At 49.0% G+C, this 22,182-nt stretch overlaps 1 protein-coding gene across 1 annotated transcript; it reads right to left on the reverse strand.

Annotated features, from left to right (window-relative positions):
• Positions 1 to 238: 238 nt before the first annotated feature.
• PSKH1 (protein serine kinase H1) lies at positions 239 to 21,960 on the reverse strand. The gene is made up of 4 exons (XM_015873743.3): positions 21,914 to 21,960; positions 20,372 to 20,480; positions 18,366 to 19,397; positions 239 to 4,361 (listed from the first exon to the last, which is right to left on the reverse strand). Exons 3-4 carry the CDS (start codon positions 19,308 to 19,310, stop codon positions 4,044 to 4,046), a joined length of 1,263 nt encoding a protein of 420 aa, XP_015729229.1. The 5' UTR covers positions 19,311 to 19,397; positions 20,372 to 20,480; positions 21,914 to 21,960; the 3' UTR covers positions 239 to 4,043.
• Between the last annotated feature and the right edge of the window lie 222 nt (positions 21,961 to 22,182).

Genomic DNA, 22,182 nt, shown 5'->3' on the forward strand with positions numbered 1-22,182 from the left:
TTCCTATTGGTCCTAAAAAGCGAGAAACCAGAGAGCTGTGAGCAAAGCAGGGCAGTTCTCTGACCCTCATAGCCAGGTAACAATAAAAGAAGTGGCCCCAAAGTGATTTGGGTGCCCAACCCACCCATCCCACCGTCCCTCCAGAGGGGTGAGCGGCTCCCAGCACCCTGCCCAGCCACCCTCAACACCCCCAGAGCAGCAGCCACAAGCCAGAAGGAACCACACGGCAGCGATGGGATACACAGGATACATTGCCGTGTTTAACAGACCGAGTACACAAAATAAATAGCTCTGTACACCCTAACCGGAACGTGACAGACTAATTACAACGCTTCAGACCTCATTCTATGAGACAGTCTGTAAAGACAAGGCCCAAGGGCAAGGCACAGAATTTCATTAGGAGCAAACAGGACATGAGTGCTGTGCACAGGAAATTCAGTGACCGAAAATAACAGGCAGCGCTGGAAGGCCTCCGGTCCCACAGCTTCCCCAGGAGGTGTCTTTCCGCAGTGAAAGGCATCAAGGAAAGCTCCCCAGCAGCTGATAGGTTCTCGTTTCTGGTTTGGGCCAGGATTTGCTCCACATTCAGTAACAGCAGAGCAACATCCAGGCAACAGCAGTGAGTGGCTCAGCGGTCACACACACGGGATGTACAGTGTTAGCAATGGGGGGACAGCAGGAGGAGGACACGGTGTCACCAAGGGGGGGGGGGACACCAGCTCTCTGCGCCATGGGGACACCAAGGGGGGGAAGGTGCCACGCTCTGTGATGCTGATACCACAAAGCATCTCTGCTGCTTCACATTTTCTGGCTAATTCACCGCTCGGTGATGCTCACCTGGCACCTGAGGGCTGCATTTTGAATCCAGGCTGGAAGAGGAGACTGAGTGGTCAGGAGAAGCACCAAAATGCTCCTGAGAGCAACAAGGGCAGCCTGGGGTTCGGTGTCTGAGAGGAACAGGCACAGCACGTTGTTTTCTGGGATGAAGAAGGCTGGAAAACAGCTGCCCAAAGCCATGGGCTGACCTGGATTCTTTTACAGATAGGGAACGCTTTGGGAATCCTCCGGTGCCATCTCCAAATAGCCAGCCTCTGCTTTACTCTGCCCACAGAGAACTGGCATAACCCAAGGTGAAAGCCAATGTTGGCCCCACACACCATGGATCTCAATGGGAGTGCTCTTCTCCCACCCACAAAGCACCACATGTTGGCTGCTACATTGCTCCACGACTGCTGCTGGACCAAAGGAATGAGGGAATCTGCTACCCCTGGGCTGCTGCGTTAAGTCTGCAATAGCCTTGAAAGAGTAAGAAGTGAATCGCAGCTGGACAAGCAACTGATTTTTAGCAAAGCACACAGGAAAATACATCACACGCTCAGAAAGCTGGACACAAAGCTGAACAGTCTGTAGACTATCAACGTTTAGTCTGGAAGACCTTTTTCACATTCAGTTCCCCCCCACAATACCAAGGAATCAGCCAGCAACGTCCTCTGAGGCCGCATCCACCTCCCCAGCAGAGCAGGCAAACATCCAAGGCAGAACGATAGGGTTGCTTTACACAGTAGTGCTAAGTTCCAAAAGACAAATGTACAACGTTTCCTTGACCCCCTACAGCTCCATCTGGATGAGGACACGGTGCAGTTTGCCACTAGGTGTCCTTCCAGCTTCATTTTCACCCTATTAACCAAGTACAGACAACAACACCATTCCTCCGCTAAGGTCTGCACACCCCGAGGACACAGCAATGGAATCAACATTAAGAGCCAAAGAAGGAAATAAGGGGTTAAAAAAGAAAAACAAACCAATAAAGCATCATAGATTTTAACTTCTAACATCCCCAAAGGCAAAGGCACTTCTGGAAAGGGGAAAGTCCTGAGATATCAGATGAATGGAGAGCTGAGACGCCCCTGCAGAACACAGATGAAGGTGAGCAAGATCATTCACAGTGAAAGCTCCTCAAGGACAGGCTGTGAAGGCACCTCAACTGATGGCACATCGCCTGTCCCCTCGCTGAAGACATGCCACAGCTGCAAGATTGGAAGCACCAAGGAATTGTTTAAGCCATAGATTAGATTGGTGCTCTGCTGTGTGAAGGAGACGCGAGCTTGGTCAGACTCAGCCTCCTGCCCTCCTCTTGCATCCACATGAAGCACACAGGGACAAGGTAGATACAAACAAATCTGGGCACATTGATGAGCCAGTGGTTAAAGGAAAGAGTCTCAGATTCCAGGGGTCTTGGCTCAGTCCATCAGTTTGACTGATGGGAGACCTGCTTTATGGGTAAGCATGCAAGATAATCTGGGGAGGGCTATAAAAGCACCAAAGTGGATATAAAGATCACAGTGCCCGGCTGCGATGCTCCGAACAAGCAGAAGACTCCTTCAAGTAATGGCTCATAACCAGAAGCTCTCTGAGAAAGCATCCGACTGGCTCTTCACGTAAAGAAGGGGAAGAGCACTTTTCCAGTTAATACCCGCCTTGAAGTACTTGCTGCTTCTGAAGAGCTGTTTGCAGGAATACAAGGAGCACCCAGCTGCTAATGAAGCAGGTGGCAAGCTGCCTGTTTTCTCAGAAACTGTGTCTAGTTTGTCACTCCTGGTAATGAACCAGGAAAGACTACAACCAAAAGGAAAAGAAGCTGAAGAAACCTTCCTTTTTTCTCCTCTCTGCAGCCCACAGAGCTGAAGTAAAAACAGCCAGCAATTCTGCAACAGCAGTTAGTGCTGATGGAAGGATGGACACTGGGGACAGAGCAGCTTGCAAGGGATGCAGAGCTTCCAATGCAACCCATGGAAAGGGTCTGCAATCATCGTCCTTAGGTATCCTCTGTCATTCTCACCGTGAGCTTGGGAACAAAAGGTGTGTGGTGAGGTTGGGTTCTTAGCACTGGGGTTGAAAGCACATCCCTAGAAATGTCCTTTTTTCAGCTCAGTAGGACTGAAAGCCCACTTTTTCCTGGTGGTTTTAAGCTGTATCTAACAGCTTGGTGGTTTCTGCACATCTTTCACTGCTGGTTTCTACTAGCCAAGCCCCTACTCTACCCCTGTGGAGCCCCTTGTGGCCACCCTGCCAGCTCCCACCACCACTTCCCTGCCCCCAGAGAACTGATGGCAACAGGAGGGGTCAGGGAACACCCCAGAGCAACCATAGCATTGGAAACAGTTGGTAACAGTAAGCCAGACCACAGCAACAAAACCAAGCCCTGCATGGTAGGCACTGCTCCTACTACAAAGAGGGGAACCTCTAAGAACTGCCTTCATCTCTGTGGAGCACAAAGGTCCTGCAGGACGATTCTTCTCTCACTGCCCCTCACTGGGGAGCAACCACGCAGTCACAGGATGAAAGGGAAGGGACTCCAGCTCCAAGGTGGCAGTGTTTTGGTCCAGCTGCCAATCTGCATGATGTGAGCAAACCACTGATGTCAGTACAATGATGGCAGGCAACCCTTTGGGGATTCTTACAGCTTCACGGCCGTCACGCACACAACTGCTGTCTGGCATCTTGGGTGGCATTGCACTGGGACGAGGAGCTGGTGGGCAGCACGCTGTGAGTCAGTGCTATCTTGGTTCTGACTGCATGTGACTCATACCAGCTTCACTGCAAAGGCACCTCAGAGTGTGACAAAACCAGCTTGGAATGTGTGTATATATGAATTTTTTACAAATACACACACACCCACAGGTGTGTATGTGCTACGTGTGCACATACAAAGTGATTTTGTTTCCATATGTGAGTGGAATTAATAAATAACTATGAACAACCAGGCTCCTGGGCTACAGAAAGAGCTCCTCCCCGTTTGTGGCTCCTTAATTTGTGTGTTCCTCGAGGCTCTGAGCTCTGAGCCAACGAACTGCTCCGTTCCCTGCGTGAGACCCTGCAGCACAACTGGCCCATAGTGCCACCACAAGGTTCCTTTTTCCTCCGCACTGTGGGGGAGGGAACACCTGAAAGAAGGGAGGGAGGAACCTGCAGCAAAGGGTGCTGCACACCTACACTGTAGAGAAGACATCTGGAAAGACTTCGGGCAGGTCCCAGCCCGGTGCTCAGCCAGTGTATTGCTGCTGGTAACGCAGGTTGAGCTCTCGAAGCTCCCGTTCCCGAACCCTCCGGGACTTGTTGGATTTGGTGGAGCGGCTGGAGCGTGTGGACTGTGCTGACTTGGTGCTCTGGCAGCGGGAGGAGGCTCTCTTGAGAAGGTTCTGGGAGATGGAACGGTGCAGGTTCTTCATGGAGGAGGAGGCCGCCATGCTGACCACCCAGGGGTGCTTCAGGGCCTGCAGGGCCGTCATCCTGTCGCTGGGGTCCACCGTGAGCAGGCGGTCGATGAAATCCTTGGCCAGGTTGGACACGCTGGGCCAGGGCTGAAAGACAAAAGAGGGAATTAGAACAAAATGCTGATTCACTCATTCATTCCTCCTGTCCCTTAAAGGTGTCACAGGGCATTCCACCTCTTCCTCTTCCATCCTCAAATCTTCCAGCAGAAGAAGAATAAGACGCAATTACTTTGAGAGCCTGTGAGAAAAGAGGGAATCCAGCAGCTCATCAGAGACAAGGCTGCCTCAGCTCCACACCTCATGTCCACATTTGTTTTCCCAGCTGGCAGACACAAACACACAGACACACACTGCGACTGGCACATGCATTCACCAACACAACAACCTGTCACTCCATTACAAGCAACCAGCCTTTCTTGTTCCTTTTATTCCTCTATTTTCTAACATCAGTTCTTCCCCCAAGTCACCTGGACCCCCACAATCTTGGGCAGATCCACTGTGGTCCTAAAGGTGCTCATGAAAACCACTGCCATGGATTCAGCCCCACAGCTTCACACTGGGACCATGGGGATGGGGTCACCCATAATGCCACATCCCTGCCATTTCCCATCCTAATGGGAAGTCATCCTCCCCTCTCCAATTGGTCTCAATGGCCAATACTAAAACAGCCTCAATGGGAGGAAGCCCACAGAATGTTTGAGATGCAGCAGGTGATTCTAGATAAGGAATTTTAATGAACACATCACAACAAAACAGGAAGGAATTCTTGTTTTAAAGTAACAAAGCCAGACCGGAAAATAATTGATTGCTCCTATAACCCCTTAATGCACCAAATACAGCCATAAAAACTGACAAACACCAATATCGCAGTGCATGGAGGCCCCTTCCAAGTGGCTTTAACAACAGCTGAACAGCTTAAGTAAAGGTTCTGACACAAGACTTGAGGTCACACATGTGTAACCAAGTGAGAACAGCACGTGTATTAAAAAAGCAGGCTGCTGCTCCATGTCTTTCATTCTTTTGGTGTGAAAGAAAAGAACGTGGCTAAGTCTATAACAAGATTCTATCTTTCAGCACCTACCAATGGGGAAGCCAGATAGAATGCCCTTTTCTTCTCACAAAAGGTCCAAAGAAGAGACACGTCCTGATTTCTTTTGAGGTTTGCCATTCACCATAAGCAATCTTCCCCTTTCAAGAAGCTGAAAGCCACCTGCAAGAGAGCTAATCCACAGGAGAACTTGACACTGAAAGGGCAGGATGCTCTCAGAGCTGCTCTGCTCTGCCTGCCTACAGCCAATGCTGCCCTGTATGTCGGGTCGACACTCAGGATGTGCTGCTCAGCTACTGGGGTACAGAAGGTCCATGCATTCACATTCACAAGAGGTGACTGAAACAGCCTACTTACTTACCTTAGCTCTCGTGTTCCAAAGGGACACATGAGCGCTGCTGCTAACTACACAAGAGAGAAAATGGCACAAAATATGGGACAGAAAGGAAATACTGGAGAATGAACAAAACTCAGCATCCTTGAGTGCAGTGAGTGTAGAAAGTGAAAATCATCTCAGCCCTTTTCAAAGGCCTTTTTGAACGTGGGGGAAAAAGGCACAATGAAGGCTGTAGCTGAACACACTGGTTGTTTTACAGAGCCATGTATGTCCTGAAGCACACAGTCCTTATGCTACTTGCAACAAGAGGATCAAAGAGCTCAACCTGACTCTGATGTGCAGATATCAATCACACAACAAGCCCATTGACTTCCTACCATACTTCAGCATTGGGTGCTTCTTCTGTTCAATGAATAGCAAAGGGAAGCATCTTCCTCAGCCTTCGTTACCATCTGCACTACGGGTAGCAGCAAGTGAGATGACTTGGACAGCTTGAAACAGCTCCTGTCCCGCTCCAATTGCAAAAACAAAGGTAGGATTTGCATGACTCCAACCCTGCTGTTTTTCCTGGGCAACTTCTTCACTCTTACCCTTCTGAATATTGCCTGTATCGCAGTCATCCCAGGATCTCCATCCTCTCTTTTCTACTTTGATCCAAAGAGACATAAAAGATGAATTCAGATCAATGAACACCTGAGGACTGACACGCAAGAAGACTTTTCTCAGAGCTATATTTTCAGGAAAAGCACATAGGAAAGCATTATTATGGCTATGGCTATATGGCACCCCATCCCTGCAGGTACCCAAAGCCAGATGGCAAACTTGGTGATTTAGAACTTGAAGAACTCCATAAAGAACACATCAGCCCGCAACAACCAGGCGATGCACGCACCAGTCCAGCTAAATGAAGCCTAGGGAAGAACGAGCTCCAAGCAAAAGCAAATTGGATTTCTCATTACTCCAATTATTCCAGTTTCGCTGCAGATGTTGAATACGGAGTACTTGCAATTAGCTTTTTCTTTTGGTCAGCAAACACAAATCAGTTTATCGATCTGTTTATGCAAGCAGAGGTTTCATTTGCTGCACCATGCACGTCTTAGCTTTTATTTCACCAAAGCTTTCTGTTTAAAAATAGGGAAGGTTTCATTCTACTGAAGCTCTGAGCGGAACGAACTGTGCAGTTCTCAAGCCCATCCCCTGGGGAAAACACACCCACTTTCCAGAAACCTTGCACTGCTCTACAGTGCTCTGCCTTCTGCTCACCAGGCAGGACCCAGACTGCTGGGCTTCTGGGATCAGAAGAGATCAGATGCCTCCATAAGCTGTAAAGGAGCCTTAAATTAAGGCTACTAACTTGCACAAACCTGCAAGCACCTGGAGATTCCCCAGAAGGTGGGAAAGGCTGCTGGCTTTCCCCTTGGAGTGTATCTGAAGCAGAAAAGCAACCATTAAGAAGTAACTCCCTGTCTCTGAGACGAGCTGTGCAACCACCCATCGCCCACTTTGATTTTCTGCACTGTATTTTCCTTTTTGACAACCAAGACCAAGAGGAAAGAGGCCTCCCAGGAAGATGGGGAGGAATCATAGCATCGTTTGAGCTGGAAGGGTCTCCTGAAGGCCATCTATCCAACTCCTCTATCACCAATGGGGACACATACAGGTCCCCATGGACAGGGTACCCACCACCTTTCTGGACAACCTGTGTCACTGCTTCGCTACCCTTGTGGTAAAAAACATTACAACCAATTTAAACCTCCCCTAGTTTGAAGGCATTTCCCCTCATCCCATTGCAACAGACCCTGTTAAAGAGTCATTGCCCCCTTCTTTCTTAACAAGCCCTTTAGATACTGAAAGGAGAAAGATGTGCTGCAAACACAAATATTGACACCATATATCAAAGAACAAGAGCTCAAGTGACCTGTCTGACCATCCGAGCTGATGCCTGTCCCTCTTTGGAAGGCTGAGAGCTCTCCCCAGCTCTGCCAGCACAGTGCTCAACACAACACACACACAAAGAGCTCCTTGACATTTTCCCCAAGCAGGAGAGCAATCTTCTGCTCAGACCTGGGCAAACACAAAACAAGCTGCCCCACTTCCAACCTTGGCAGTACATGCTGAAGGAAGAGATGCACATTCAATTGCCTGATTCCAAAACGAGTCGCGTGGTGTTGTCAGCAGAAGTGATGTGAGCTCTCCAGACGATGTTTCATGGAAGGTGAGGGACACACAACTGTGACAGCCTCGAATCTCCTTTGCCAGCTGGTTCTTACAAAAAGCTGAAGCACAAAGCACGTTATCACAGCTTCAAAAGGTTGCTCTAGTTCAGTCAGAGGCGCCGCCGCCAGCCTCACTGATTCATAGGAAGAGTTTGATCAAGAGCTGGAGAAACCTCAAAGAACCAGGGAGACAGAGGAGCCCTGCAGCTCCACCTAAAGAAAACAGATGGCTATTTAAAGTTTTACAAGATGCAGAAGATTTTATCAGGCACGAGGCTGACCCAACAGATAGAATCATAGAATCGTTTGGGTTGGAAGGGATCTTAAAGGCCATCTGGTCCCACTCCCTGCAATGAATAGGGACGGCTACATCTCCATCAATGCTCAGAGCACCCCCCAGCCTCATTTTAGGTGTCTACAAGGGCAAAACGAGACCATCGTGATAAGGGAAAACCCTCAGCAGGACAGCAGAGAAGGGAGAAAAAGCCCACTCAGACCAACAGAACAATTAATACCATAGAGGAGGTAGAGGCTGTCGACCAACCAAGCAGCTGGCAGCGTGCTTCACCACCAGGTATTTCCACAGCTCACTCCTGTTTTGACACTGCACCCTCTGCTGTGCCAGCACGGATGTTTGTGCAAACAAAATGAGCCAGAGCTGGGAGCATCCACCACTGTTTTGTTGGGGTTTTCTGCCACTTTTCCTTGCAGTGACTCACAGGTGAGCTATGGAGGCACCAACATCAGCCCAAGCAGGCAGGTGGCACAAGGAGCAGCACTTCAGACACATGTGAAGACACCAGCCTTGCTTACAGCATTGATGAGAGAGGGGGAGAAACTCCTGCCGTGGAGATTTGCAGCTCTTGCCACTCAGGGATGACAGCTGCTGCTTTCAAGATGCAGCGACATTTATGACAAAAGCATCTTTTAAGCTTCTAAGCTGCATAAAACATGGGATGCAGCTCTGATCCGCAGCTTCCACACCGCTGGATAATAAACTCAGGGGAAAAGCAGCCTCACATACAATGCCTTAAAGAGCTCTCAAGTGTGCTCGACTTTATTCAACTCGGGCTCCGAGGCTGTATGAGGAGGAGGAGGGAAAGCAGGAGTGTCACTTAGGCTGGGTGAATGCACGCAGAGCTGGGCCTCTGTGATTAGAATCCATCTATGCTGCCGCTTGTTATTCACGTCAGCACAAAAGCTATTGAAGCACAGTCCTGCACTGGCACACAGGGAACAAAAGTGCACAGCTCAGGGGTCAAGCAGTCAGCCCACCTCTCCCTCTTCCAAACAAAGCAAGCAGGAAACCAGAGCATGACTAGCAGAGCTCCCAGCACCTGCACCTAGAACAGGATGCTGACCTCTATTAGCAACACTCATATAGGTGCTGCTTCTCATCCGGCTCTGCAAAGAGCCCAAGGTGCCCAGGTATTCTTTGGATGATGACTTCCATACAAGTGAAGTTCAGGCAGCTGAATCATGTACGAGCTCAGCAAAACAGGTACAGCAGGGGACTAGGCAAGGAATCAGTTCAGGTGTCACCATCCAGATTTGGATGGCAGTACTACCCAGAGGCTGGTGGGTTTTGGAGAGGTCACGTTTTGGAGCTGTTTTGTGTCATTTGGGAGGTAACCAGGAAAAGAAGAGACATGGAGCTATTGGAGCAGGTCCAGAGAAGGCCACAAGGATGCTCAGAGGGCTGGAGCAACTCTCCTATGAAATAAGGCTGAGGGATTTGGGCACGTTCAGCTTGGAGAAGAGAATGCTCCAGGGAGAACTCACTGCAGCCTTATTGTACTTAAAGGGGGCTTTATAAAAGAGATGCAGAGCAACTTCTCACAGAGTCTGATAGTGACAGGACAAGGAATGATGGCTTTAAACTGAGAGTGCCAATAGAATTTAGATACTGGGAAGGAATTCTTCTCAATGAAGGTGGTGAGGCCCTGGCACAGCTGCCCAGAGAGCTGAGGGTACCACATCCCTGGAGGTGCTTAAGGCCATGGATGGGGCTCTGGGCAGCCGTGCCATGGTCAGTATTGAGGCTCCAGCACAGAAAAGATTGCCCAGCCCAAGGCAATGCCCAGCCTACAAACAGTTGCAATGATGTGCTCAAAACCGTGCGGTTCTAAAGGACTGGAACAACAAGCTTCTGATTAAAAGATGCTAGCACAACACATCTCTGTGCTAACGTCTGCATGCACAACAGATTCCCAAGTATTCTACATTAATTTGTTGATATGGGGAAGAGGAATAAAGGAAGGATGAAAGAGGCAAAAACGACGACCCTTTAATAATCCACAGCATTATAAGTATGCGTGGCCATCTGGTGCTGTGAACTTCTATAACCCAGCTTTCCAAATGGAAGCAGCCAGCCGCTTCCCCCCCATGCAAGCTACAATCACGCAGCAGAACTACAGCAGCTACAAAAGCAACACACACAAAGCTTTTTTCTACAGCTAGGGATGGATCCTCCAACTGCAACGTGGTTACACTGCCTACAGAAATATCTGGCATGCTAAGAGTGGGCCGATAGCCATTGGTTTGGGTGATAATGAGCACCATGAACTAATCACTCACTCTGGTTGATGTGGATTGCAGGCTGGGGGAGGGTAAAGGGATGCTCAGCATACAAGGGATGTTATTACACTGCTGCCCCAGCAGCAGGTTAGAGCTACTTGCAAATAGCTGCATGGCTGTTATCGTTGTAACAAGAGGCACAGGAAGAAGCTGTACCTTGGAAAGCCAATATGAGTAAAGAGCAGGGAAAAAGAAGGTGGTGCAGCCCTGGAAAGGTGAGAAGGGAAGCAGGGAAGAAGACAGTCACAGCCAACCCACCTCAGACTGAATAGCATCACACACATCCAGAGGTCTCCCATGTTCCTGTGTACAGCCAGGAGCTGGACTCCAATATCCTTATGGATCCCTTCCAACTTGGGATATTCTATGATTACTGAGGTTTGTGTGACTCTCTGTGCCCCCATACATGCTTCTCCTCCCTGTACCAGCACTCTTCTATGGGCACACCTCACACAGCACTGCCCATCCTGCAAACTTCATGGGATCAGGCTGAAATCTACCTTAAAACTTAAGAAATTAGAGGAAAGTGAAAGACAGATAGCACAGCTGCACAAAAACAGTGCTGCAATGGATGCCCATGGACCATCTACTCCCTCCCACCATCCCCAAAGGACCCACAGCTGATGCATCGCTCCTGACAGTTGACAGCCTAACTTGTTCTACAAGACAGCCTCAGCAGTCCCCCTTGTAATGCTTCAGGGCTTTTTTTGTGCATATATATATTCTCTTGTGAGCGGGAGATGCTGCTGAAGTGTTTTAAAGCATCCAGCCTAAATCCTTCTAGAAGCAGTTTAAGGCTCTTTTTGATTATAACCTGGAAAACAGATGATTCCTTCTCCAATCTGAAGCACCCTTGGTGTATTTGCAAACTCCAACAACATCTTCTTTACACTAAGCAGCCAATTACTTTTCAGTTTTCCAATGATTCCTTTTGCAATACCCAGTAGTGTTTGTTGACCTCCTGTTAACTCCCTCCACTTGACTTGAAGGCTTCTTTTTTACTTTGTTTTTTTTTTGTTTTTTTGGTATTACTGATCTGAAGAGTTGGTTTTTGTACACTGTGTTGGGCTTTTGGGGCTGTGCAATGCCCAGAAGTGTCATATCTTCAGCCTGACGCACCCCATGATGCAAAGGGCTTATGCCCCTTTCTGGTCATACATCCCAGTGCATTTGTCTTTTCCTAACAGTGTGACACCACTGTCTCTCATAGCAGCCTGTGATCTGTTTGCACATCCTCTCCCAATAAGCCAACACCTCCAATCTTCCATTCCTCACCCATTTCTGCACATCAACTTATCCCTATTTCTAACAATTGGTGTCTGCTACTGAGCTGCTCCAATCCATTAAGGCCATCAGGAACCCAAATACACCGTGTGGCTCCTCCAATACAATGGCACCTGTAGATATAATGAATACATCCTCTTCTCCCTCGTCCAAGTTAGCTGATAAAGCCCTAAACACCCACGGGACCTCTGGGATTAGCCAGGGAAGAGGATACATGCCCAAAGACAGACAAGGAGATGACCCCATACCTCCTGCCCTACCTCTCCCTCACCTCCAGACATGCTCAATTCACCACCCCATTGCACTTGCTCGCATGTTCTATCCATATAATCAATATACATCAAGCACATTGTGCAATGCAAGGTACTGGTTGTCTTGCTTTAAAAAGCAAGTGTTCCAGTGCATTTCCAAACCGTGATTTATTTCCTCCGCCCTCCCACAGAGGCTACAAAATGCTTTTATGAAACAGCTGGGGGGAAAAAGAAAAGCCCCCTAATGGCAGATTGATCCTTGCTGAGTCCCTTGGACAACCACTGGAGGTATGGGAACAACATACCATTGGATATGGTATAGTCCATATCCAAGCCTGGACTATATTCCATAAAGAGTTTTCAGGTGCTCATCCAAGAGCTTTAGGTTGTCAAAACCAGCCCTGCAAGCAAAAAGGCAGCTTAAGAGTGGCACTAAGAATTCCCCAAGCTTGTGAAGCTTAAAACAAATTGGGAAAAAACAATGAGAAAAATGCAGAAAGAGATAAGAAACTAAATCCGGACCTTCCCATCAGCATCTGATGTGATGATATGGATCAACAACTCTGAGTCATCCCGGCTATAACAAGAAACCTGTGTGTCAATGCAGTGTGTCAGAGCTCTACACAAATGCAAGAATCCCTTATAATCGTTCTCCGGATAGAAAGGGATGACCCAGGAAGCAAGCCTATGGTTGGACTAGATGATCCTGGTGGTCTTTTCCAACCAGAGTGATCCTATGATAGGAACACCTTTCTCCTCAGCAGAATTCCACCTTGAACTGGGTAGGAAATCACCTTTATTGGCTGATGGCTCCAAACTCTGGGTGCTGTGATGCTGATGGGAGCTCACAGCTGACAGGCATGCAGCCAAGCACACATCCACACACCAGCTCAGTAGTGAATACGGCACTGACAGAGGTTGTCTCCTCTGAGACTTGCCTGTGTGGTTCCCATCTCACCAAGCAACACTAATCAGGTGCATTAGCAAAAGCCCATTTCTCAGGAAAAATCCATAAAAGCAGCCACTTCAGTAACAAATGAAACAGAAAACGTGCCTGGGATTTCTGTCTTAGCAGTCTCTGGGCAGCAGGAGGGCAAAGCAGGAGCTGACAAGAGCAAAGAAGCAAGAAGCAGAGGAGCCAGCCATGAAGCTCGTGCTCCAGAGCACCAAAATCTGCCCCAGCTTCCAGATGTGCTGCTGTTGGTGTGACTTTAATAGCCTTTTTCTCCCTTACCAATGTTCCTTTATCCCTACACCCCTAACTCGCCACAAGCAACAGCATTTTATGGGGCCCAGAGATGCAGAAATGAAGCCAGCTCACAGAAGTGCTGCATGATTACAAGTCCTTCTCCCTGAGATGCAGCTCCCGCCTTCCTCCATCCTCAGCTACACACCGTGCCATAGCCCCACATACAGCCTTCCATCTAAACACCAAAGCCTTCTATGACCACCAACCTGCAGGTGCTATGCTATGGGATGAGGGGCACATCATATAAAGATGGCAGGAATCATCCTGATAAGGTCTTTGCAACACACCAACAGCAGGGGAAACAATCTTCAGAGCCTCAATAAGCAGCCAAAGCAGAAAAGGACTCAGTTTTTAAATGCATACACTGGGGTTTCCCAGGTTTTATGTGAGCTGGGAGCATTGCAGAAAGCTTAAGATACCTGCTGTGCAGCTGAGGAGAGCTGGACAAACACTTCAGCCACACAACATACGCAGCAACACAACCCCACCTCCTACTCCCACCCATCAAGCAGGAGCAGTACAGAGCCAGGAATGCTCCAAGGAGCACATCCACGTGCCCAAGCACTGTGCATTGTGCCTGCTGGGAGAGGTTCACTTTCATCCTGCTCGAGTGCCTCAGCTCTTCAAAGCAGAGCACGGTGTTCTTTTCATCAGATCCACCCCACACTGCATCTCACCACCGCTCTCGTCGCTCTACGCTGCTGTCTCACAGCTACATGAAATGCAATAGCACATTCTTCTGGAAACTGATCTTTTTTCTTCCTTCTTCTAGGCAAAAAAACAACTCAGATTTATACAAAGAGCAGCTCTTCCTTATGTGGAGGAATATCAAGAGAAAAACAGACCACGACTGTGCCTTACAAAAGCTTCCCATGGGTCTGGCATGGCTCAAGAGGGCAGTACCACATGTTACTATGGCAGTACCACATATTACTATGGCAGTGCCAAGAATTCTTAATTGCACAGAACTGAGTTATTCACCTATCACTAAGGTATACCTATACACCTATTACTAAGGTAACCTGGATACCATGTTATCAGTTGCATTCTTCAAGCCCGAATCTATCCATAGACATACCTGGAGAGTTTACTTAATGTCTGCACTTAAGCTGGTACCGCAGCTCACTCCGGGCCAGGTTCTGTTGCTGTTGCTTTGTCAAACCTGAATCCTTTACACAGCAGAGATCCCAGGGCAAACCACTGCTCAACAATGACACTGAGCTGACACAAGCTGCTGCTCTTCCCATCCAGCAAGACATTGCCAAGCACATCCGAGCCCTGACTCCACACTGGAATACATCACCCACTGGTACAACACAACCAGCAGCCCAGTCCTGGGGGCTGGCTCCTGTTACTGCAGGGGAAAGGAGAGCCATGCTGATGGGGATGAGAGGTGGATCCACCTAAGGGAATGCTGGTAGGCAGCAAGCCTTACCTGGATATTACTGAAGTCAATATCGAATATGTTTTCATTGTTCAGGCCAGCATCAGTATGCAGTAGTTTGTAATTCAAACCTCCACAATCACAAATCACACTGCCAACATCTGATAAACCTTCCCAAATGTAACACAGTACAAAGGGCAGCATCGTGGTTTTCTTTAAGAGCTTCCTCCTCCTGTGTTACTTTGAGTACACCTCCTTCAGGTCTAGCAGATCACCAAGACTGCCCTCCAGCAGCCAGAGACCAAGAAAAGCAAGCTGTAATTTACCACCTGCAAAGCACGGTGATGAAGCTAAACATAGCTGGCACTATGACTCATGAGCCATCAGCAGCAGATGGACAGGGAAGACATCAGAAGGCTGCTTTCAGACCTTTTGAAGGAGAAATATTGCTGGGAACTTGTAGCTCCCATTCATCAGGAGTGCCTGACAAAGGCCAGGAGCTGACAGTAATGACAGTTTAGGGATTGTAGAGTTTCCTTCTGCTTGTTTTTAGCTGCAGAGTACAAGAAGTCTCAGAAGCAATGCAATGGTGGACAACTGTATTGCTCCCTTTGGAGAAGGAAGGGCCTCGAGAACGTGATCCACTAAACACCCATCTCTGCAGCTGAAAGAGAAGGTTCTAGAGACTTCGGAAGCAAAGGTTAGAGACAAATGAACACAAACAGTGTCTATAAGAACAACACATTTGAGGGCAAAAAGAGTCAGCTGGACCTCCACCAAGATAAACTCAAATTCTTCAGGTTACCAAAAGAAGCAATATGGGCATCATCCTCCACTCATGATCCTGCTGTCCTGCTCTCCCCTTCTCCCCACTGTCATTTCAGGCTGGGTATTAGGAGAAATTTCATCTAAGAGGCAGTGGCACAGCTGCCCAAGGAGGTGGAGGTGCCACTGTCCATGGAGATGTGGCACTGAGAGATGCAGTGATGTGCTGACAGCTGGGACTTGATGGGCTGAATGACTTTATGAATGTACCACCAAACCCTCCTCCAACACAAATAGTGGCAATACCTCCATTCACACCAGCACATGGTGTCAGATAGAGAAGGAAACGACAGGGGTAGTGATAGAAGATGGTGTCTCAGAGCTGACCCAGCCCCTCAGGGGTGCAATGAAAATCCTGAACAGCAAAACCAAGGGGCAAAGGGAGCTGTCAAACAGCCATCGCAAAAGGAAGTGAGATGGGACAACAGGATAGGTTCTGCGCTAACACTACAACCACAACCAAGAGCAGTCACACACAGAATACAACCCAGACATTTTCCTTTATCTATAAAATCATCAAGGCAGACTCTTTCCTCCTGAGGAAAAAAATGCTTCTGCAGTAGAAAGGGAGTAAGTCTGCTTCTTCACCCACGTACACAGCAACACATAATTAAAGAGTTTAAGAACATGAACAGGGAAAGTTTACCCCCCTTACTTTCTACGTTTCTAAGCCTTACCAAAGGAGTATCACGCTGTGAGCTCAATCAGCCCGTGGGAGTTGGGAAGCCTTGGGACTCATTTCAAGCTCAGCTGGCACAGTGCTGCCCCCAAGCCATGAGCCAGGATCACGTCAGACATCAGTACCTGCTCCACTGACGTCAGACAGGACAAATGCTCCTGGTACATCAGTGGGCACAGCTGACCCAGCACACAATCACACTGAGCTGCCCTGCAGGCTGCCCTTCACTCTGCAGCTCTTGGGGCAGGACAAAGCCCTGAGCACTGAGACAAGAGGAGGAAAGCAGCACCACAAACAAACCCCGAAGTTAAGGATGTAAGAGCAAAACTTGAACTAGTCCAGTCTGGTGCCTCCAGCATCAATCAGATGGCTGTAGATACAAAGGGGGAGCTGAAGGAAGCAGTCAGCATTAACAACTGCCACCACCCCAAATTCCCAAGCCCTACACATTCGTGGTGCCTCCTTATCCACAGCTGTTATTCCCCCCATTGATTTCCATTCCATGCAGGTGCTCTCTGAATTCAGGGGAACTTTTGGGGCCCCCAGAAGAAAGGAAGTTTCCCCAGCCCCCATCTGGACCCAGAGCAACCCAGCACTACCGCTGCCTACAGCAACTTCTCCCATCCCTTTTGGGAAGGACACAACTCCTCCTCACCATAAGGGCCTGTGCCCTCACCATGGAACCAGCTGCTTCTCCTCTTCAGCAAATCATGTCCACACCAAGGCCATGATTGCATTGCAGCTGCAAGAGCCATAGGTAAGAAGCTTCATTAACCCCAACTGTAAAACCCAAACAAGCTGAACAAGCAAATCACCTCTCTACATGGCTGCTGACTCCCATATAGGGGGATGCATAGATTTGCAATGCTCAGCTTCGTTCAATAAAGTCACAAACTTCATCACCACATTTACCAATGTATCTACTACTACCATGAGTTACAACAAGCACGTTGCTCTCCAGCTCATTTCCCTAAGGATGGCCTCAAGTTGACTAGACTAATTCTACAGACAACCTTCAAAGCTCTGTTTGAAACAGGTCACAAACCTGAGTGATTTGGAACGGGAATGCACACCACTGCATGGCAGCCCCTGCATCTCAGAAGGAGCCCACTTCACATCTTCAAAGAGAGAAAGGAAAACAAGCTGCTCCTGTGAAACGTCTGATCCTGCACCTACCCCAGACATGCAGCTCTGCGACACGGTACGGTGTTCTGCCCAACCTTGTTCCAAATGAATCAGGACTCGTGGCTCCTGCTGTCCTCATTAGCCTTACAAACACATCAGTGGGTTCGTTTCTGATGTCTTCCAGACTTCTTACCAGCATCACACACACCAAAACACAGATTTCTGTGCTTATCAGACATTTGGAAGCTTTTAAAAGCCCAGACTATGAACAAGAAAGCTGGCAGCTTTGTCAGTGCACAGCTCCAGTCAGGCACAGGATTAATTACACCAGCAAATGAATGCATTCATTTTCCCTGACTCTCTCTGGAAGAACAGAAAGCACTTGAGCAAACAATAAGGTGCCATTGGCTGATGCGCACCTTACTCCAAAGGCAGTAAAACATCTACAGCTCTCCAAAACCACTCATGCCAGGCACAGTACCTGTAACAGCCTCACATTTGCCATTTAGGGGGATAACAAGCAGAAGGCTCAACATGCTGTCACAACCAAAGCATGCACAGCCTAGTGCTCTTGCTGCAGCACACGTGCCACCACTGTTCTTACAGCCTACAAGAATCCAGTGGCTCGAACCCAAGGAGACACTTGAAGCAAAACAAAGCCATCCTTCTAGCCTCAGTTTTATTACGTGCTCAGCTCAGGAGGCAGCACAGACCCATTTCAGAAACGCTCTTTAGGCCTTTGTCTGCCACAGCTTCATGTTTCAGCTTTCAGACTAGGATTTGTATCTGCACATCCCTAGCTTGATTTCCTCCCACATCTCAAACACCCTGGCACGAGTCTCAGTAGCATCCCAGCTATTTGACTACAAGTATCTCAGCTCCATCAGTCCCTCCAGTTCTGCTCTGGAGGAAGCAAGATCTTTCTATAGACACATTTCCTCATGAAGCTCATTGTGCTGCAATAGAAGCAGTTTGGCAAAGGAGAGAGAAAGGATTTTCAGGGCCAGAATCGCAAGCTTTTAACACTGCCCCACATAAGACAACCAGACCACACAGCTCCATTAACAGAGAGCTTTCTTGCTGGGCTTCCCCTTATCCTAACCCCACCATACTCACCTCGCCTGAGTAGCTGTACTTTCCCTTCAGGATCTGCCTGTACAAACGGGTACGGTTGTCATCCTCAAAGGGCATCGTCCCACTCAGGAGAATGTAGGAGATGACACCCAGAGCCCACATGTCCACAGAGTTGGTGTAGGGTTTCCTGACCAGGATCTCGGGAGCGATGTACTCCGGTGTCCCACAGGTGGTTTTCATCAGGCAGTCATCACCTTTCTTCCGAGCACTGGCCAAACCAAAGTCCGTAATCATGATTTTGGAATCAGTTCCAGGATGGTAATAGAGCAGGTTCTCTGGTTTTAAGTCCCTGTGTGTGATACCCAATGTATGCAGGTACCTCACACCATCAAGTACCATCTGCAGCACGCGCGTGGCGTCCCTCTCCGTGAAGGAACCTTTGGCGATGATTCTGTCAAACAGTTCTCCCCCAGTAGCCAGCTCCATCACCATGTACACGCGATCCTGGGTCTCAAACACCTCTATGAGCTGGATGATATTGGTGTGGCGAACCCTCCTGAGCACGCTAAGCTCTGACTCACACACCTCCCTCCCCTCCCGGTATTTGGTCTCTATCATCTTGATGGCATAGGGCTGCTTGGTGGCCTTGTGCTCCACCCTCACAACGCGGCTGAAGCTGCCCCTTCCAATCAGGGCTTTGATGTCGTATTTGGCTGTCACTCGGGGGTCAAATTTGGCACGGTATTTGGCCACTTTGTTCTTGCGGGGCTCAGGCTGGGCTGCGTGGGCAGGCAGGGGGTTAACAGGAAATGGGTTTGTGTGACGCGGGGGTGAGGGAGAGCCAGCTTTGATGACAGTCCCACCATCATCTTTGATGAAATGCTTGTAGATGTCACTGTGGCCTGTGTAAGGTTCTACTTTTTTAACCAGATCCAGCTGCACATCTTTGGGGGGCTCGGGAAGCACTTTGCTTGTCCCACAGCCCATCACTAACAGGTGTTAATTCCCTATCAAGGCATCTTCCCAGGGCAGCGCCAGCAGCAACCACATCTGCAGCAGCTCCCACGTCTGAACCTTCCAGAAAGAAAGAGGAGAAACAGATAAATGGCAATCAAAGGCAGGAAAAGCATGCAGGTGGTTCACGCCTCAACGGTGCCACGCTACCACAAACTGAGAGCTGAGGACTCTCACTTGTTATTAAGCACAGTTTGCCTATGCCTCCCAGCTAAACACTGAAGCACTGAATGGCTGAGGCTGGAAGGGATCTTTGCAGCTCATCCCGTCCAGCAACAGCAGCTTAGTAAAAAGGGAAGCATTAAGCATCCCCCTTAGTTTAGTTTCACCTCCTAAACTTTACAAGGCACTCACCATCCTGAACCTTATTTTCCCATTAGAAACTCCTCAGACTACCTCAGCAACATATTCACTGTATAAATCCTAACATCTTTGCATTTAACTTGTGCTGCTGCTTTAAACCTGTAATTACTTTGCTCCCAAGGACCAGCACAGCTGTACAGAAGGCAAGGAATACACAGACAGCAGCAGGCTATTTCTTACCATGTGTGTTATTAATTTAATCACTGCACGTCCTGCAGAATGCCAGGCCTTATTTAACAAGGGCAGCTTTTAGCTGACAATTCCCTTGTCCTCCAAGCCCTAAGAAACCAAGGTGGGCTTTGATGTTTCCTAATGCTTAACTCAGCTTTGCCTTCTTTTATGTTTCCAGATACCAAGCAGAGCTTCTGTTTTCCCAAAGGGAGCTGCATTTTGCTGCAGTAAGGAGAATTTCAGCCAGTTGTTCTCCATTGGAGCAAACAGAGCTCTTGCTCTATTCTGACAGAGCCAAATCAGCTTTGCTTCAGCAAGTCTTTACTTTAGGTCCTGATTAAAACAATCTGGAGGTAAAGAAACTGCCTGCATGCATTCAGGCAATTAGCCGAGCAGTTTTAAGTTTCTGCTTTGGCTCAGAGCCCATCGTTACAGTGCTACAGCATTCATAGAAGTCTACAGAAAAGCTGTTAGCCTCGAGATGTAATCATCCCCCTTACCATCACCGACCGTATCTTCATTCATTCACCACTTCTCCAAGCAACTATTCAGTGCTGCAGGAACTCCAGCTGGTCTTCCATCAGAAATACGTGGGGAAAAATAGGTGATCTAAAAGGACAACAGGAAGAAGTTTATGCTCTACATTTTCTCTGGGAAGAAAGCAAGGCTTTAGTTAAGATCCCACATTAAAATGAGACATCAGCATAGTATCTTCTCACATAAAACCTCCTGGTAGGACCACAAGGTCAGACACCAACAGGTCTGCAGCTGAAATGAAAAGCAATTTCACAGGTGGCTTAATTGAGATTTGAATTGACAGAGGGCTGTCCTACAGCTGGGCGCTCATTCAGATTACAGCACTGTGACAAGGAATGTATGAAATATCACAGCTACTTCTGAATCATAACTCACACGAGCAGCTTCACCCCTGCCAAAAAACAAAATAAATAAATCATCATTGCACCTTAAAATATATTAAGTTAATAGAGAAATAGAATGAGAATATCCACAAACAAGATTGTTACACACACTCCACACCTCAAGAAGCACTTGTGTAAGGCAACCCAGCAATAAACAAAAGCAATGGGAAGACTCCAACACAAAGCTTGGAATGGCTATGTATGAATCCTGCTCCTAACAGCAAAGATCAGGTATCAGCCAGTGCCTTGTGGGCACACCCAGAATGGTGCCAGCATGAGGGGTATGGGGGGAAATACATGAAAACACTGAGAAATTGGGAGGTGAATGTGTTATAGAAATGAGCCCCTTCTCTGAATAGGAAACCACACACTCAGAAGGCTCCAAACCACCCAAAAGGTGTCAGTGTGCTTTTGTTACAACTGTAATGGGTGAGAGGAAGAGCTGGCTGAAAGCCTTGGTACCAAAGAGATCCATTCATCAGATGACCATCAGGGCAGTGCCACAGCTCCAGCTGGCAGACAGGCACCCAGCCACCCGCTGGGCAAAGTCAAGGCCTTATGGCTTAGTAATACAGCCAGGAACTGGGTGGGTGGCAGCTGCTTGACCTGCAAAGCTGAGGCCTGACAGCTTCACCACCAATACGAGCAGCATCGTGGGGCTGCAGAAGGGCTTGAGCTGGAAGGGGCATTAAAGCCTTAAAGCCACCACCCCATACAGGGGCAATGCACACACAGCCCCATCCAGCCCAGCCCTGAGCACCTCCAGATATAAGGTATTCACAAGGAGAGATTGCTTTCTTCCATCTAACACACACCGTCCCTCTATTCAGTTTAAAGCCCCCCCCATCCCCGATACACTCCGTGACACACAGCCCATCTCCCACCCCCCTCCCGCCCCACACCCGCACCGAGGCCCACCAGAGCCAACACAGCCCCGCACCGCGAGCAGCTCCGGCCCAAACCGCGCCCCGAGCGCCCTCTGAGCGCACACAGGGCGGCACCGGGCGATGCGGTCAGAACAACGGGCTGCTCGGGGCCTCCAACCGGCCCAAAGGCTGCGGGCCCCGGAGGAGCTGAGGGGACACCGCCATGTCCCGCACTGCGGCCCAGCCCCGCACTCACCTCAACCCGCTCCAACCCGCAGCCCGGCACCGCCTCCTGACGTCATCACCGTGCGCCGGAAGCGAGGCTGATTGGTAGAGAGTCTGCGGTGGGAAGGGCAACGCGTGCACTGTGGCACCGCCCCGCGCTCTGGCGCCCCCTGTCGGCGGCCTCCGGAACCGGCGTGCATTGCATTGAGCCGTCGGGTCGCAGCGCCGGGATGCGGACGACCCCCATTGAACGAGGATTTATCGGATTATTTGTGCTATGGAGACCCAAGAGGGTGTGTG

This window comes from Coturnix japonica, chromosome 6 (genome assembly GCF_054131305.1).
Source record: "Coturnix japonica strain WE chromosome 6, WE-NBRP24, whole genome shotgun sequence".
Taxonomy (NCBI): Eukaryota; Metazoa; Chordata; class Aves; order Galliformes; family Phasianidae; genus Coturnix; species Coturnix japonica.

Excerpts from the sequence above, each read along its gene's own strand:
- PSKH1 (XM_015873743.3), bottom strand. The coding sequence starts at position 19,310 with ATGGGCTGTGGGACAAGCAAAGTGCTTCCCGAGCCCCCCAAAGATGTG. Across the intron at positions 4,362-18,365 it reads AGTACAGCTACTCAGGCGAG|CCCTGGCCCAGCGTGTCCAA; the intron begins GTGAGTATGGTG and ends TTTGTCTTTCAG.